This window comes from Dendrobates tinctorius, unplaced genomic scaffold, assembly GCF_039654945.1.
Source record: "Dendrobates tinctorius isolate UK_male_01 unplaced genomic scaffold, ASM3965494v1 ptg000037l, whole genome shotgun sequence".
Taxonomy (NCBI): domain Eukaryota; kingdom Metazoa; phylum Chordata; class Amphibia; order Anura; family Dendrobatidae; genus Dendrobates; species Dendrobates tinctorius.
Window position 1 is genome coordinate 485,250 of NW_027361705.1, and position 18,768 is coordinate 504,017.

The 18,768-nt window shown below is 47.9% G+C and overlaps 1 protein-coding gene across 2 annotated transcripts in view; it reads left to right on the plus strand.

Moving 5' to 3' along the window:
• The window catches only part of LOC141088005 (Y+L amino acid transporter 2-like), a 116,630-nt gene that overhangs the window by 87,674 nt on the left and 10,188 nt on the right, over window positions 1–18,768 (plus strand). For both annotated transcript variants that reach the window (XM_073573836.1, XM_073573837.1), the window contains exon 6: window positions 1,605–1,708. In XM_073573836.1, the coding sequence (XP_073429937.1) occupies window positions 1,605–1,708 (104 nt within the window). The remainder of the gene's footprint in view (window positions 1–1,604; window positions 1,709–18,768) is intronic.

The window sequence follows — 18,768 nt, forward strand, 5'->3', positions numbered from 1 at the left end:
CCACTGCGCGCCCATTCATTGAGAGAGTGCGCGGTGGATGCTGGGTGTGAAGCAGGGTGTATCCCCGCCCACAACCCAGCAGCTACTGCGTGACCCAGCGCTGAGTCACGCCTCACTTGTCGTGACATCAGTGCTGGGTCACGTGCTGCCTATGAGCGACCACGGATAGCGCCGCTCACAGGCAGTATAGGCAACATAAGGTATTTACAAAATTCATTAGGGGGCCCCGGGGGGATACATTGGGGGGTTAATTTAAAGTAGTGGCCAACCCATTTAATCCAGGAATGTGATGAGTCTAGTGGCAAGGCAACGCGCTGACAAATGCACAGAATGTCAGACTCCTGGCACAATGACGCAAACACGCCAGGACTCTGGCGTCCTGTGCGTGTGTCGGAACCTCGGCCATTCTATAGACTGCAGGCTTAACGTGACTTGTGGTCTACAGAATGGAAAGCTGTAGTGCAGGGAGATCGTGTCTCCCTGCTTTGGGTGGATCCTGCAGAGCGCAGGACCTGGGAAATCCATCTCCTCTACTCCCCCAGGATCTACAGTACTGCGCAGAATGTGAATTGATGCTGTGGTTTCACTCTTTGGAATTCAAATGGTTAAATATGAGTCAAATTCTGCGTATTATGGGTTGTAAGGCCTCTTTCACACAACTGTATTTGCTTCAGTATTTGCACAACCAGGTGTGCGTCCTAAATACAGAAGAGGTACAAATCTTACAATTCCTTGTTCTTTGTTCCACGCCTGATTTGCAAAGTACTGCCGTGTAAAAGTAACCAAATGTGCTGCAGATTATATCCAATGAAACTCTGACCTGCGTGAGCTCCCCGCCAAGACGCGCGCTTGTGTGCTGTACAGGACTTGCACACATTGTGAAGATGACATCACTTGTGTAGCTGTGCTTGTCCCTCCTCGCCATCTCTGGTCTCTGGACGGCTGCAGATTGTGCACTACAGTCATTGGGAGAGTGCGGTGTGCCAGGGAGCAATTATACAGCACTACATTACAATGTCTAATAGAAGAACGTGGAGGCTGCTGGAATAAGCAGTGCTGGAACTGGCTGCATAGAGCTCAGGCATAATAATGGAAAATCACTAGTTGTAAATTAGGGTGACATCTTGTTATAATTTAGCTAATTTAGCTACTGATTGATGGTAAAAGTACTCCTTTTTGTATATAAACATTCTGTATATTTTGATCACCATAGTCCTACTTGCACAGAAAATTGCCCGTGGCTGCTGGGACTTTTTGAGCATCTCTGTTCTACATGTGTAGGATGCTGCAGATGATGAGGCAGATAATCTCCATGACCAGAGAGAACACCCAGATTCTGCACATTACTGCACATGTGGGCTCATGTCACAGCCAGAGGGGTTTGTTGGAGTATTAGATTTAATACTCTTTGAATTTAGTCACGGACAGAAGATAACGCTCAGAGGAATCTCTGCTGCTCTTTACCGGAATATTGTGGAGTAAATGGTGCCATTCATTAGGGAAATGCACAATAGACAATGGGGTTCACTTCTCAAATCTCGTGCAAACCATTTTTGGTATAATAGTAAGTGTTTTTCACCATTTCTTTTTTTTTTCCATAACAGACATTTGCTGACATGGTATACGGTGTATTTAGTTGGACAATTCCCCTGGCTGTGGCCCTGTCGTGTTTCGGTGGCCTCAACTCCTCCATTCTTGCTGCTTCTCGGTAATGATGACATATTATGGGAGAATGCTTTTATATACTTTTATAGAAATATCTTACTAGACACCACTAAGTGTAAAGGCCCTTTTACATTTAGCGATGCACCAGCGATCCGACCAGCGATCCGACCCGGTCAGGATCGCTGGTGCATCGCTAAATGATCGCTAGTGAGCTTTCATACAGAAAGACCTCACAGCGATGCAGCAGCGACGCAGCGCACGATACTCACCTTTCACACACAGCGATCCAGACGTCCTCCCGCCCGCGTCCACGCGTCGCTCGTCTCACACAGCAGGAAGCTCAACAGGAAGCGCCCTACGAGAAATGGAGCCGCCCGATCTCACTCGATCAGCGATGGACAGCGGGGGAGCCGGTCGGAGATAAGTATCACACATAGCAATATCGCTGCTGCGTCACAAAATCAGTGACGTTTTAGCGATATTGCAAGCGATATCGCTATGTGTAAAACCCCCTTAAGCGTACCTGTGCTCTGAGTGGCTGCATTACCAGTTCAGCAGGGGTCACTTCAGTCATCAGGGATTTACCAAGGTTGTTACATTTATTTTCCCATTTTAAAACTTTTCCTTGCATCAGCTTATTTATTTTTTATTCGTAGAACGTCCCCTTAAAGGGAATTGGTCAGTAGGATTAATCCTCTTGAGCTGTTTATTTTACCTTATAGAAAACTGAATAAAATGATACCTTGATATCTGCGATCTGCTGTCCAGATAAATTTACATTTTGAGCTAAGATCTTTGGGGCGGGCATGGATCTCCCCAAAGCTTATGTTACATGAAAGTGGGGCATCAGTGTGAGACGTGTAATGACTGACAGTCTGTTCTCTTGATCTATGCCTCCATAATAAGCTCTGGGGGCAAATTCTCAGAGAGATCTATGTCCCGCCCATAGATCTTAACAATTAATTTACATATTAAGAAAAATGTGGATTTCTCAGGAATAAGACATCGGATCACCGATATCAAGGTGTCATTGTATTCAGCTTCCTTTGACCTACATGCCCATATAGACGGCTTAGGAGAGTTGACTCTGCTGATAGATTCCCTTTTATGTATACTTTCATCTAGTATACATGTATTCAGATGCAGATATTTGACACAATTGATATTGGTGAAATCTGCAAAATATCAGTGCGAATTCCCAGAGGATAGGGCATTTATAGATCCCACAGACATGCACTGTAATGTCCGTGTTGCACAGCATCCACCTAAGCTCTGCCTCCACAGGCTTATTTTCAGCTAATGACTTAGACACCGCATACGATGGCTGCAAACATTGCCTTGTGACAGCAGCTATGCTCCACTGGCAGCGGCTCAGTAATGTTGTTTTCAGGCTTCATTAACTCTTACAGAAAAATATTCAGAATTGAGAGTCCTCAGTGTTTGATACCTTTTAATGGCTAACTGAAAAGATGGTAACACATTGCAAGGTTTCGAGACTACTCAGGTCTCCATCAGGCATAGACTAATACAAAATCTGAAGCGTCACATATTTATGCACAATACAGCACAGAAAAAACGCAATAGATGAGACAAGCGACGTGAAGCAGAATTATGACTATGGGAGAGGGAGAAACATAAATATTGGACCAGTTCATAGATAAGGAGTCCGTATGTTTTATTGTCCTCTGATTGGGGTCTCCTAATGTGTTGTGATGCCCCCACAAGGTCTTAGGAGCAAATTCCTTAATTGATGTAAAAAGACATAAATCCATGCGACACATTCATTCCAGCATTTAGAGTGTCAAAGGTCGTCATAAATTTATACTCACAGACTCTTCTCTCTCTCTGAGATGTGAAGTTACCTTTCAATACCAGTAATTTCATATCCCTGGTGTTGTGGTCCAGCATACAAAAATGTTTTGCCACAGGTAGATCCATTCTTTTTTCTCTTATTGTGTGACGATTGTATGCCTGATCACAACAACACCATGGATATGAAATGACTGGTATTGATAAGTATCTTCACATCTCAGAGAGACAGGAGGGTCTGGGAGTATAAATTTATGACGACCTTTGACACTTTCAATGCTGGAATTGCAGATCGCAGGTGGCGGTGACGTCACAAGAAAGAGAGGAGGCAGCGCACAGAGCCCAGAGGGGGATGATGGATGGTTGCGAGGCGGTTGACACGGGGAGAAAGCATACCTCCCGAACACAATAGAGGTATGGCAGGCAATTTATAAAAGTCTTTATTTCAGCCTTCATAGGAGTAAGAAACATAAGAGCCACCTTCACTGAATGCAGCCATAGTGCTGCTGAAGGTGGCTCTTTAACTTTAATAGGCCCTGGGGGGGTGACGGGTTCCCTTTAATCACTGATCACCCCTGCCTTCCTGATCACCCCTGCCTTCCTTCTCGCACTGAGGGAAAAAAAATATTTGAATAATTCTTGTGGCCAAATTTTGGGTGATTTTTCTTTAGCAAGTTTCACTTCTTGTAGGCAAACCACATCTGCTTGGCTTTTCTTGATTTCTTTCCACAAGACAAATCTTTTCCTAGGGCTCTTCAATCCCCTGACATTGTAGGACATAAGTTTGATGGACTTGTTTCTTCAATATCTGGCTGATAAGAGAAATAAGAGTTAGGGCCCTGTCACACATAGCGACTCACCAGCGATCCCGACAAGGATATCAACTTGTCAGGATCGCTAGTGTGTCGCTACATGATCGCTGGTGAGCTGTCAAACAGACAGCTTCACCAGCGATCAGCACCAGCGACGCCGAGCACCCGGCGTCGCTGTGTATGTATGTTAGTTACCAGCGCGCTGATGCAGGGAGCTGGTAACTAAGGTACACATCAGATTTCTAAGCAGCACGCGTCACTTAGAAACCCGATGTGTACCCTGGTTACTAGCTTCCTGCGCGCTGGTAACTAAGGTACACATCGGGTTTCTAAGCACCGCGCGCTGCTTAGAAACCCTGCGTTTACCCTAGTTACCAGCACGCTGATCGCTGGTCTCCCGCCTGTCACACGCAGTGATGCGTGCTGGCCAGCGGGAGACCAGCGATCAAAAAAATGTCCTGGCTATTCCAGGACGATCAGCGATAACCCGCAGGGGAGCCGGTCGCTGGTCAGTGTCACACACAGCGATCTCGCTTGTGAGATCGCTGTTGCGTCACAAAAATTGTGTGACGGGGCTTTAGTTTGTCATCCGGTCAACCGTGACAAATCAGATACCGGTCAAGATATTTGTAAAGTTTAGATAAAATGAAAAGTACAAAATTGAGAACAATACTTTAGAAAAGGATATAACCAGTTATTTAAACCAAACTTCAATTAATTGTTCTTAAATTGTGAGTTTTCCTGAAGGACCCTACTATATGAGATCTCTCCTATGTTGGGGGAAAAAGTTTGTGTTGTGGATTCCACAGGGTTCCCATATTCCAGAAGAGGTTTCCTGATGAAAAAGCTTATGCAAATTAACCTATTTTATACGAGAATGTAAACAAAACATACATGTCAATGAATCTTCAAAACAATTAAATTGCCACAATGCAATAATATGTTGTTAATTGGAAAGAGAGCAAGTGACTTCTATCTTTATGGATCTAGCCCCCTGAGATAAATTCCAGATCGTCCCTGTGATTGTTGAAGAAGACCAAAAGTTTAGTAGGGAATCCCCACCTATAACGGATGTTTTTATCCCTGAGAGTGTGGGTGAATTCTCTGAATTACTTTCTAGCGTCAATTGTCACCTTGGAGAAGTCTGCAAAGATTTTGATGTGGCTGAAAGGTTCTGGAAATTAACCATTTTCTCGGATGTTTGGGATTCACACAGACACCGATAGACTCTCCACAGATAAGGCAGAGATGGTTTATTATCATTGCTTCCTTTCTGGTCTCTGTGTACACAGCATAGGAAGCCTGAGTGGTGTTTACTCATTCAGATAAAGTGATCAGGTGATCGCTGGGTGTAGGGAGAGAACAGGAACTACTGGGACCTTGTTAATTCAGATCAGCAGAGCTGAATTTCCTCTGTAACTGGGGATAATATACCAGCTCCTGTTAGAGGGGGAACAGGCAATAAAAAAGTATTAAAATATTCAAATGCCCCTTAAAGGTCTTGGAGCTTTTAGCAGAAAGTGGTGTGTGGAATAAATGAAGAAAGGAAACACAAAATAAATATATAAAACAAGCAGAAGTCTGGATTGCTGTTTCTAGCTCTGCCCTGATGGGAAGAAAATAAGTTAAGTTAGAATACGGTAAATATTTACATAGAAGGGAATTCAATTAAATGTGTTCTAGTGTTCTTTTCTGGTTGTAAAAAAAAAAAAAAACTGCGAAAATGGGCATTTATTTCCTGGCTTTATTTGTTTCTTTATATTTTCATCCAGTATCAGCAAAAAAAAATATAAAAATGACACAAAGATTAATAATGCCCAGTGTATCGCAAAAAGAGGCAAAGGTTATTTGATCTTTGAATATACAATCGAGAGAAAATATTGGAGATGTAAAAAGCGCATGTACAAAAAACCTGTCAAGGTGAAGAATAGACTGTCGTGGGGCGTGGTCTGCTTGCTAATGGCACCGGTCACTTAGCTGCTGAGCTCCAGCCACTTCGACTCCTAATCGGCTCATTGCGGCTCGCCAGCGGCACCAATCTCTCGGCACACGGGGGGGGAGTGCTGCGGAGGTATCCAGGATCGTAGCATGCCAAGGGGAAAATCCCAGAAGAAGCCGTCCCCGGCGAAAGTTACAGACTTCTTCTCCAGCACGGGGCGAGGGAAAATGGCGGCAGCATCCTCCTCCACAGCTTCCTCATGCTCATCCAGGAGGGGATCCACAGCAGGCCCAGACTTGGACACAGACGCTGCAGATATACCGCTTACCAAAGGTACAGTGCAGAAACTGCTCAGTGCTCTCCGCTCATCACTGCAGCAGGATTGGAAAGATATGGTGGCTGAGCTGAGGGGAGATATCACTGCCATAGGCAGCCGTACAGCACATATTGAATCTAAAATGGGGGAGCTGACAAAGTCACACAATAGCCTCATTGATGCCAATGCAGCACTGGAGGAACAAGTGCAAAAGCTCCATACCAAGGTCTTGGATTTAGAGGACAGGTCCCGCCGAAATAATATAAGAATCAGAGGAATTCCAGAGGCCATACCAGACAAGGGGCTGCAGAGTTTTCTGGGCTCCTTGCTGCAGGAGCTGCTCCCAGACCTGACTGCAACTGATTTCCTGGTGGACAGAATACACAGAGTCCCCAAGCCTAAATCCCTCAGTGCTGATGTCCCTCGGGACACTTTAGCTCGCCTGCACTTTTACAAGACCAAAGAAGCCCTGCTGCAAGCCCTGAGAAAGAGACCCCCTCTGTCTGAGCAGTTCCGGCACCTGTCCATTTTTCCAGATCTGTCTGCAGGAACCCTGGCAAAAAGGAGGGAATTTGCTCCTTATACCAAAGTTCTCAGGGATGAAGCTATATCCTATAGATGGGGTTTCCCTGTAAAGATCCTGCTTTTCCGAGCAGGAAATACCCACGCCTGCCATTCCCCACAGCAGTTGGCAAAGCTCCTATCCTCATGGAACTTGGCAAATCTCCCGGCCAGATCTCCAAGAGCTACAGGATCATCCCAACAGGATAAAGTGAATGAAGATTGGTCCGTCGTGTGAGTTATGTGATATGTTTGAGTCGCGGCTGAGACTTAGTTGCTACTTTTAAGGTCCGCTGGTTCTGTTCAACCAGGACCCTGAACCCCCATGGCGGTAAATTTCCACCATACCGCAGGCCCCTTTTTTGGGCTTTTTTCTTTGTGGACTGATGCTCCCTACATCAGTAATGTTAGTGATGTCAATATTGTTAGTGTTATCTCTTTCCTGCCTGACCTTCCTTTTCCCCCTGCAGCTCTAGGCAAGAGACTTTTTTTTCATGTACAATGGTACTGAACTGTATGTCTATAAATGTTAGGGGTCTGAACTCGCCAGCCAAGAGATCCATGTTTTGGCGGGAAGTGGTTAAATCCAAATGTGATATAATATGTGGTCAGGAGTCTCATCTCCTCCAAGGGGACTCGCACAGGTTAAATAATGCTAAATTTCCTTTCATACTGCTGGCTTGTGGAAAAAAAAAAAAGGCTGGAGTATTCATTTGTGTAAAAAATACTGTTGCGTTCACACTACATTCACAACATTTAGACCCTGACGGTAGATACGCCATTATTAATTGCTCCATAAATGGATCTAAGTATACTATTGCAACCGTTTACGCCCCCAACTCTGGTCAGATCAGCTTTTTGCGGAGGTTTCTTTCCAAGCTTTCATCCGTTAAAGAGGGTAAGCAAATAATCTGCGGGGATTTTAACATGGTAATGTCCAGCACTCTGGATTGCTCCAATACTGCTGTAAGAGGAAGGAGATGAGCACAATAATTTCAGAAAGGCATCTCCATGATATATGGAGATACCAACATGCAAATGAGAGGGACTACACATTCTTCTCGCCTCGGTTCACCTCTTACAGCAGATTGGACTACTTTCTGGTTGATAGCTCACTTATTATGGATTGCTCAGATTCAAAAATTGGACTTATAGCTTGGTCGGACCACGCCCCCATATACCTGACAGTTCAGGAGCAAAACCGCGCGCCTGTTTTTACCCGGTGGCGCATGAATGACTCCCTCCTAGCCTGTAGACAAATCTCTGAGGAGTTGCAGGCCGACTTCGCAGAGTTTTTTAACTTTAACGATAACAAGGAGGTGACAGAGGAAACGCTTTGGTCTGCACACAAGGCCTATATTAGGGGGTCATTCATCAAAATTGCCACTAGGGAGAAAAGGAGGCGTCAGGCAACTTACAAAGCTCTACTGTCCCACATAGTACTTTTGGAAGCCCACAATAAATCTGCCCCAAACTTGTCGACATCTGACGAACTCAGGAAACTAAGAACACAGCTCCGCCAGGTGTTGATGGCAGACTATGAGAAAAACTTAAGATCCCTCAAACAGCAGTACTATGTGATGGGTGACAGGGCGGGTGCCTTACTAGCCAGGAGGGTTAAAAAACGAGAAATGCAAAATAAAATTGAATACCTCGTGACGGGTTCTAATGCCACAATACGCAACCCAACGGAAATAGCCAACGCATTCGCTGACTTTTACCAGTCTCTCTACAACCTTAAAAATGACCCCACTGCCCCAAAGCCTTCCCAAACGGCAATTAATTCCTTCTTAAACAATATTAATCTTCCTCGGTTATCTGCAGTACAGCTGGAGCAACTAAATTCCCCTTTTTCTCTGGAAGAGGTTCGCCAGGCGGTGACCACAGCCAAAAGAAATTCAGCTCCAGGCCCAGACGGCCTCACTAACTCCTATTATAGGCAATTCACTGAAACCCTGTCTCCTTTCCTCCTGAGACTTTTCTCCTCTTGGAAAGCCACAGCAGATATTTCACCAAATAATCTAGAGGCCATTATAACTACCCTGCCAAAACCAGAAAAACACCCTATTTCACCGGGAAACTTCAGGCCAATATCCCTCCTAAACTGCGACTTAAAATTGTACGCCAAAATAATCTCAGCTAGAATACATAAAGTTCTTCCATCACTGATTTCCCCGGATCAAGTGGGGTTTGTGGCGGGGAGGCAGGCGAAAGATGGGACGAGACGTATGCTGGATCTGATTGCGGTGGCTGAGGGGAGGAAAATCCCCAGTGTATTCCTGTCCCTGGACGCAGAGAAGGCGTTCGACAGGGTGCACTGGGGATATCTGAAATCTGTTCTGGCCAAGTTTGGTTTCAAAGGCCCCATACTTAATGCCATAATGGCGCTGTACTCCAACCCTAACGCCAAAGTTCTGGCATCCGGATTTATATCTCGGAGTTTTGAATTAACCAATGGGACATGCCAGGGGTGTCCGCTCTCCCCTATCATCTATGCCCTTGCTATAGAGCCTCTGGCGCAGACTATCCGTGAATGCCCTCGGATCTCGGGGATTCGAGTGGGGAGTATAAATCATGTGGTCAGTCTATATGCAGATGACGTGATTTTATCTTGCACTAATGTAGAGGTGTCCCTACAACACGTAATGGAGATCCTGTCCTCCTTCGCTCAAGTCTCGTATTACAAGCTTAATATTACCAAGTCCTTAATTTTTCCGCTCTTCTTGCCAGCCTCTACCAGAGCCACTCTTTCTCATCTTTACCCTTTCAAATGGGAAGACGAGGGAATCCCCTACCTGGGTATTATACTGGCCCCGCTACACTCCGTGATCCGGAAAAATCTGCTGACCCTGCACACCTCATTGGATAAAGAACTTACTCGCCTTTCTCTTCTCCCACTCTCTTGGGTGGCGAGAATGCAGACTTTTAAAATGATCTGTCTCCCAAAAATTATCTACTTACTTCGGTGCCTGCCCCTAACAATTCCGCAACGGTATCTCACCAAAATTCATTCGCTAATGAGTAAATTTATATGGGCTGGGAAAAAACCTAGAATAGCCCTGAGATGTATGCATGCCCCGTTCAGTGGTGGAGGAATGGGTATTCCTAATATTCTAACATATCACAGAGCTGCTATCCTGGAACCGGCTCGAGATTGGTGGAAGAATGATTCAGACTTGAGATGGTTACAGATTGAGTACACCTGGGCACAGGCCCACTCCCCTAAACAATTCATAGACTCCCTGCTCCTAACCCCTTCGCCCCCCGGCGATCTTCTACCCACCACAGCAGCTCTAAAGAAAGCTTGGTCCTTATGGAGCAAGCCAGTGTCACAGGCTCTAGGTCCCAGCCTTCCCCTTAGATCGCTGGAAGCCTTCATTCCGAATTTGAATCTTGCCGCCTGGACACGTGGAGGTCCAATTACCCTAGCAGACCTCTATAGAGAAGGCGTCCTACTCCCATACTCAGAAATGTGTGTTAAATTTAACCTCCCCCGACACAGTTTATTCCAGTTTTTTCAAATACGTCACTTCCTTCAGTCCGCTCCTCACCTACCGGTTCCCACAACAGCCGACCACGCTGCAATTAAAAAATTCTTTCAAAATAGCAAAATCAAAGGCCTTTCATACATCCATAACCTGCTAAACTCCCTGGAACCGGACAAACAATTGCCGTATATGCTCAAATGGGAAAAAGATCTAGCCTCTCAGCTTCCATCGCAAGAATGGTTCGCGGCCTCAAAATGGATCCACAAATTCTCTTCATGTCTCAATCACATAGAGCAATTAAAAAAGGTTCATCTGCGGTGGTACAACTCCCCTACTAAACTGGCTTCTTTTTCCCCACATATGTCACCTTTGTGCTGGAGGGGATGCAACCACAGGGGCACCTTGTGTCATATGTGGTGGTTTTGCCCTAAGTTATCTAACTTCTGGCAGGAGGTGTTCAATCTAATCCATGAGGTTACTAGTCTCCGTCTTTCCCCAAACCCAACCTTAGCGGTGCTACACATTGGCCTAGATGGGATCCCGGATCTTTTAAAAAATATCATTTCTCACATTCTCATAGCCGGCAGGTACTGTGTGGCATACAAGTGGAGGTCGGTGAGCCCCCCTACAAAAACAGAACTAATTGAGAGGACCAACCTACACTGGCTATACGAAACCAACTTGACCCCCAATCTAGAGAAGAGAACGGTGAGACTTAAACAATGGCATCCGTGGGCCACTTCCCTTTATGCAACGGCCCTCCCCCAGATACAGACACCTACACCATAAATAAATTGATTGTGCCTAAGAATGCCATGCATGTAGAGCTGCTTCCCCTTCCCCCCTCTCCCCGCTTCTATGTTCAAGTTGTTGTTGGAAGGGGTATTTAATGTCCCAGATTGATATTCTAATAATGGCTCGAGGTTATTCCACCTCTTGCTACTCATTGCTCCTGTTCTTGATGTTTTTGTATGAGAAGTTTGTATTTTTTCTGAAAACTCAATAAAAACCTTTATGATAAAAAAAAAAAAAAAGAATAGACTGTCGTGAACTGGTTAAAGTGCTTGTCCGCATCCTGAAAACCATATCCCCCTCTGGCAGACGCCTTGGTCAGTGTGAAAGCTGCAGGCCATCAATGCCGTACCATTGGCATCCCCACTCCACGCTGAACGAAAGGACAAGTCCACGGAGGCCACTGATTAGGGTTCTTGTACTTAGGGGTTCTGTGTTATGTTCTTGTTTCCTTGTAGCCTTCCTACAGTCCTGCCGCTCATTAGTGAGTATTAATGGCCCTCCGCCATCTGCTTCATTAGGCACATGGCATGCCCTGCACTTTCACTAATCTTCACTGCTGTTTTGGATTTACAGTCAATACAGTCTTTAGTTATTGGAGAATACTTATTAAAGGGAGTATGTCGTCCCCCAAACTCCAGTTTAGCTACTCATACAGTCCTATAGGGGACCTAACCCCTATAAAACTCATGTTTGCAGTACAGATTTTCCTTTAGTTGTACAGAAAAAATATTTTTTAAAGCAAATAAAGCAAATGTCAACCATTCCAGCAAATATTAGACTTAGAAAAACATGCTAAAGTGCCAAGATGTCTACATGGAAAAAATAACTGGTTCAGTACAGATTAGATATATCAGAGAAAAAGAATTGTACGCCTGAGTCGTATATAATGGAAATACAACACATTTTATTAATTACAGCATTCCAAAAAATATTGTATATTGTTAATATAGGTAGATATAGGAAACTAGAATAGACTTGCCACAAATTGTTTTAAAAAACATTTGGTTAAAGCAGATCTCACACCAAATATCACAATACAGACTGAATACATTGTATTGAATAGATTTCCTTGATGTGAGGAGGCTGGTGTACTTGCTTTAAAAATCCATGTCAGAATGGCTGTACAGTGCTTTTCTCCTTCGTCTCATTGGGGGAAACAGATACTGTGGGTGTATGCTTCTGCCGCTAGGAGGCTGACACTAAGTGAAAAAAAGAGGTTAGCTCCTCCTCCGCAGTATACACCCTCGCCCCTATTGCGGGCGGAAATCAGTTTGGTGCCAAAGCAGTAGGAGGACAACAAATCAGCCTTAATACAGGTACAACATGTCCAAAGGAAAACACCACCCTTATATCAAATAAGTAAACACATTCATTTAAACAAGAGCCAACTGGCTAATGGGGTGGGTGCTGTGTCCCCCAATGAGTGTCTCTGAGAAAAGGATTTTACGGTGAGTACTCACAAAAATCCATGTTTCTCCTTCGTCTCATTGGGGGACACAGATACTGTGGGACGTCCTAAAGCAGTCCCTGGGTGGGAGATTGACTCACCGATCCAAGCTGCATGCACCTCCTGTTTAAAAGGTGCGCCACCGTTGCTTGGAGAATCCTTCTACCCAGGCTCGCATCCGCCGAGGCCTGAGCATGGATATTATGTTTGGCAAATGTGTGCAGGCTGGACCAGGTATTGAATAGATTTCCTTGATGTGAGGAGGCTGGTGTACTTGCTTTAAAAATCCATGTCAGAATGGCTGTACAGTGCTTTTCTCCTTCGTCTCATTGGGGGGACACAGATACTGTGGGTGTATGCTTCTGCCGCTAGGAGGCTGACACTAAGTGAAAAAAAGAGGTTAGCTCCTCCTCTGCAGTATACACCCTCGCGCCCCTATTGCGGGCGGAAAATCGGTTTTTTGCTTAGTGTCCTATGGAGGCACACACAGTCTGGATCTCTTCAGACTGTTTTTTTTATAGTTTACTATGAACATGAGACAGGGGCGACGGATCCTATTGAAAGGGTCCGATCTCCCCAAACCATCAACGGGCGAGCACGCGTTGAGTATCGTCTCCACGTATACTTTCCCGCACCGAGGAACATATCTGGGACTTTTCCCCAGACTTCTATTTTTGTTTATTTTATGAAGATGAGACAGGGGCAACGCATCCTATTGAAAGGATCCGATTTCCCCAAACCAACGGGCGAGCACGTGCGAGTATCCCTCCACGTATCCTTTCCCGCGACGAGGGACATTATGCCAGACTTAGTCCTGTCCACCCCTAGATATTGAAACCATGGGCATGCACAGAGGCACAAGACTAGTCTGTGCGGCCCCCACTGCTCCGCTAACGCTAGACGGCGGTGCTGCAAGGTGGCGGACGGTCCCTCTCCTCACCCCCTGAAGGGGTTAGATGGAGCTAGGGTGCCTGCACTGTCCTATTTTTTATCAAAGACCCCCTCACATACCTGCGCTCAGACTGGAGGGGGTCGAGGAGGGGGTCGGGGAGGGCTCCTGCGAAGATTTTGGGCTGGAGCCCACAGCTCGGCGTCCACTAGCCATGCAAGAGAAGGGCTGGATCCATCAGGCGTCAGCCCAGGACAGGAACGCCGCGCCGGTCAGTAGCGCCATTTTTTGGTACCGCGCCCCCCCCCTCCCCTGTCGGGTAGGGGAAAAATTGAGGCAGCGGCTTCGGCCGGAAGTTCCGCCCTCGGGGCCGCGCGTCACTTCCGGCAGCTCGCCCCGCACTGGGCGGTGGTAAAAAGCCGGGGCACGGGCTAGGCCGCAAGTGGGAGTACCGCCCCTAGAGCGGTTTTACAGGCTGGTGCGCGCCACAGATGGCGCACGATTTAAAGGTAGCATCCAGGTCGGGGGGGGGGGGGGGCAGGACTGGGGTAAGTGCTGCCCGAGAGGCCACGCTATAGGGAAAAATGAGGGGCTACCGCTTTCCCATATCCCCAGCAGTGGACAGATACAGCATGTCCGAAAAAGCAAAGACGCACACGTTCTTTTACGTGGCATGCATCTCTTGTCAGGCTGCGTTTCTGCGGACGCAGAGCAAGCATTTATGCGAAGCCTGCGAATCCAAACGCGCCCAGGAGCCCTCCCCTGCGACCGCGACTGATGTGTCAAATCCCCCGGAGTGGGCCCGATCACTGTCACAGTACATGGCGTCGCTTACGAGAGCAATAGAACCCCTTCAAGCCCCAGATAGGGGCAGGGACAGTGTCTCACCGCCTTTAGAGGGAACCTCCACCTCACAGGAGCCTCCGGCCTGCAGGGGCCGCTCTCACTCCAGGCAGACCCAGGGGGAAACGAATCCACACGGTGTCGCCCAGTCCATCCCGTGCCTTCGGCATCCGTAAGATCTGCTTCTCGCTCCCCGTCACCAGTGGTTGATAGCGAGCAGACCTCAGATTGCGACGCAGATGAGCCCTTGACCTCTGGACACTCCAGAGTCACGTGAAACAGTGGACAGACTCATAGAAGCAGTCAATCAGACCCTGGGGATTGAGGATGATACCGCAGCGGCTACGGGGCATAAAGTGTCATGTAAACGAGTGAAGCGGCCGCACAGAATTTTTTCCTCTCACCCTGAGTTTGAGGACATAGTGCAGCGGCACAGAGAACGTCCAGAACGGCGTTTTCTCGGGTTAAAAGGCACTCGAAACGAGGTATCCGTTTGCTCCGGACCTCGGTAAACAATGGATGGAATACCCGTTAGTGGATCCTCCGGTTTCACGCCTGGCCACTAAGACCCTGTTATCTGTCCCTAGGGTTTCCTCGATTAAAGATCCCACGGATTGCTTTATTCAGAGCCTAGCTCATTCAGTATATGAGGCATCAGGGTCTTCACTCGCTCCCTCGTTCGCAGCAACTTGGGTAGCCATGGCTATGATATCATAGAAACATTAAACAAGGTCGCGCAGGAGCAGGATCTACCTGCAGAGATCTCGGAGGTCGCAGGTTAGATGGCGATAGCCGGAGACTATGTAATGAATGCGTCTTTGGGTGCGGCCAATTGTTCAGCACTTGCTTCCGCTAATGCAATCTATCTGAAGAGCCCTATGGGGTAGGACATGGCGGGCCGATTCTACTTCCAAGAAGTCCTTGACTTCCCTTCCTTTTCAGGGTGGCCGCCTATTTGGGAAAAGTTGGATCAACTTCTCTCCGACTCCACAGGAGGAAAGAGCGGGTTTCTCCCTCAACAGAGGGTTAAACCGTTTTTTTGTCACCCGGTTCAGGCATGTTTTCGGGCCTTTCGCAGTGCTACCAGTCATTCTAGGCCGGGCGTGACGGCATTGGTCAGATGGCGGCCGCTAAGCAGCCTGAGCCTGGTCCGGGACCCGAATAGGAGACCGGTCCGGGGTCATGCGTTAAAAGATTCCGGGTGGACTACGGGGCCCAATTCTGCCACCTTAGGCCGCCCCAACCAGGATAGGGAGCAGCAGGTCTCATATAGAGCCAACCCATTGGGGACAATGTGTGCTCAACAGGCCAGAGCGAGGGGACTCAGATCCTAAAGATCATCGGCCAAATGACTCGAGGTCTTTACCAGATGACACCAGCAAAGTGGGCGGCCGCCTACTCTGTTTCACCACGTCTGGGCCAACATCGCTCACGACGCATGGGTAAAAGAATTGGTGTCCTCAGGTTACAAAATAGAATTGGTCAGATACCCTCCAGGATGTTTTTTTCTTTTCCGGCTTCCCATGGTGGATACCCAGGTAAGGGCTCTATTGGGAGCCATCATGTCGCTCCTGCACAACGGAGTCATTGTTCCAGTGCCGGAACACTGAAGAGCTCGGGGGTTCTATTCCAACCTTTTTTGCGGTTCCCAAAAAGGACAGGTCTGTCAGGCCTGTTTTGGACCTAAAGCTTCTGAACAAATTCATCAGGATCAGACATTTCCGGATGGAGTCCCTCCGTTCAGTCATAGCGGTCATGGAGCAGTGAGAATGCTTGGCCTCAATTGACAGCCAGGATGCATTTCTGCAGATTCCCATTTTTCCTCCTCATCAGAGGCTTCTACGGTTCGCCATCAGCGTTCAACATTTTCAGTTCGTAGCGCTACCCTTCGGGCTAGCCACGGCTCCCAGAGTGTTCACAAAGGTTATGGCAATTGTCAGGGCCACACTGCATTCTCGAGGCATAGTCGTCTTGCCTTATCTGGACGACCTCTTGGTCAAGGGCCCATCAATATGGGCATGTGAAGAAGGTGTCAACATCACGCTAGATACTCTTGCCGCTTAGATGGTTGGTCAATGCAAAGAAATCATCCCTTGTGCCAGCCCAGAGGATCTCCTTCCTAGGAATGATCTTCGACACTTGCCGAGGATTGGTAATTCTCCCTCAGGAAAAGGCGCTAGTCTCCGGCAGGGAGTCCGGACACTACGTCAACCTGTCCCTTATACCAGGGTTTCCCAACTCCAGTCCTCAAGGCACACCAACAGATCATGTTTTCAGGATTTCCTTAGTATTGCTCAGGTGATAATTGCTTCACCTGTGCAATACAAAGGAAATCCTGAAAACATGATCTGTTGGTGTGCCTTGAGGACTGGAGTTGGGAAACCCTGCCTTATACCATCCGATCCGCGATGAGGATCCTAGGGAAAATGGTGGCAGCAATGGAAGCGATACCTTTCGTCCAGTTACATCCTTCACCCCCTGCAGCACGCCTCGTGTCAGCCTGGGACAAGAATCCTTTCACGCTCGATCGGCGGGGCCAACTGTCCTCTCAAGTCAGGCAGTCGCTCGGATGGTGGATAACCAGTTCCTCTCTGGCCTAGGGGAAACCTTTCCCCCCAGGTCATGGGCTGATAATGACAATCGACGCCAGTCTCCTCGGTTGGGGAGCGGTGTCTTGCCACCACACAACCCAGAAACGGTGGTTACCACAGGAGGCACGCCTCTCGATCAACTTATTGGAGATACGAGCAATTCGGCTGGCTCTGCAGAAGTTTCATCACTTTTTAGCAGGCCGCTCCGTCCGGATTCCATCGGACAACACCACAGCGGTGGTTTACATAATTCGTCAGGGGGGCACCCGCAGCAGAACAACCATGCGCGAGGTGGGGCACATTCTTCAGTGGGCCGAATCAAACAACTCGGTGATTTCGGCTGTCCACATCCCGGGCGTGGAAAAATTGGACGGCAGATTTCCTCGGCTGGCAGGGTCTTGCATCCGGAGAGTGGTCTCTACATCCCGAAGTTGTTCAGCAGATTTGTCAAATGTGGGTAGCTCCGGATGTGGACCTGATGGCTTCCAGAGTGAATGCCAAGGTGCCCACATATGTCGCTCGGGCAGGGACCCGCAGGCATTCGCAGTGGACGCGTTGGTTCTGTCATGGAACCAGTTTCGCCTCCCATATCAATTTCTCCCACTGCCACTACTCCCGAGAGTCAGCAAAGGGATCAAGACGGAAGGGGGGCTGGCGATTCTGCTGGCCCCAGACTGGCCCCGTCGAGCGTGGTACGCAGATCTAAGGCAGATGCTCGCCGACGTTCCTGGGCGCCAGCTAGAGCGCCCAGATGCACCGTCTCAAGGGCCGATGTGCCACCCGAACCCAGGGACCCTGTGTTTGACGGCAGGGCCGTTGAATCTTGGATTCTAACCCAAGCAGGGTTTGGGAGTAAGGTGGTCGCTACAATGATTAGCGCCCGGAGGCCTGCTTCAGCATGAATTTACCACCACACCTGGAAGGTGTTCTTTGCTTGATGTCGAGGCCGCGGTGTTTCTCCGCTAAGATTCTCGATCCCCAACATCTTGGTTTTTCTCCAGTCGGGCTCAGAGAGCCCGGGCTCAGTCGGTAGAGCATTAGACTCGGGCTTTGCCCTAGGTTTCCGCAGGAGACAAATGTCGGCTTCTTCCACCCTGTTCCAGTGCAGGGTTGCTACCAATTTGCAGGTGAAGACTTTTCATCCGGGGAGTGTCCCACTTGTTACCTCCCTATAAGGCGCCGATGGACGTCTGGGTTCTTAACATGGTCCTAAATGTTCTGCAGGAAGCTCCATTGGAACCGCTTCAGGATATTTCTTTGAGGTACCTTTCCTGGAAAGTTGTTCCCTTAGTGGCCATCACTTCCATCAGGTGGGTTTCAGAGCTGGCGGCTCTATCCTGCCGAGCTCCGTTCCTCACTTTCCATAAGTAGAAGGTGGTCCTCAGGCCAGCCCCTCCTTTTCTGCCAAAGGTCGTGTCCTCTTTTTCACATTAATGAAGATGTTGTTTTGCCTTCATTTTGTCCAGCACCGGTGCACCGTGTGGAAAAAGGCTGTTCACACGTTAGACCTGGTAAGAGCCCTCCGGAGGTACGTGTCGCGGACGGCACCCTTTCGTCAGACGGACACGCTGTTCGTGCTCCCTGAAGAATGCAGGAAGGGACTCGCTGCCTCA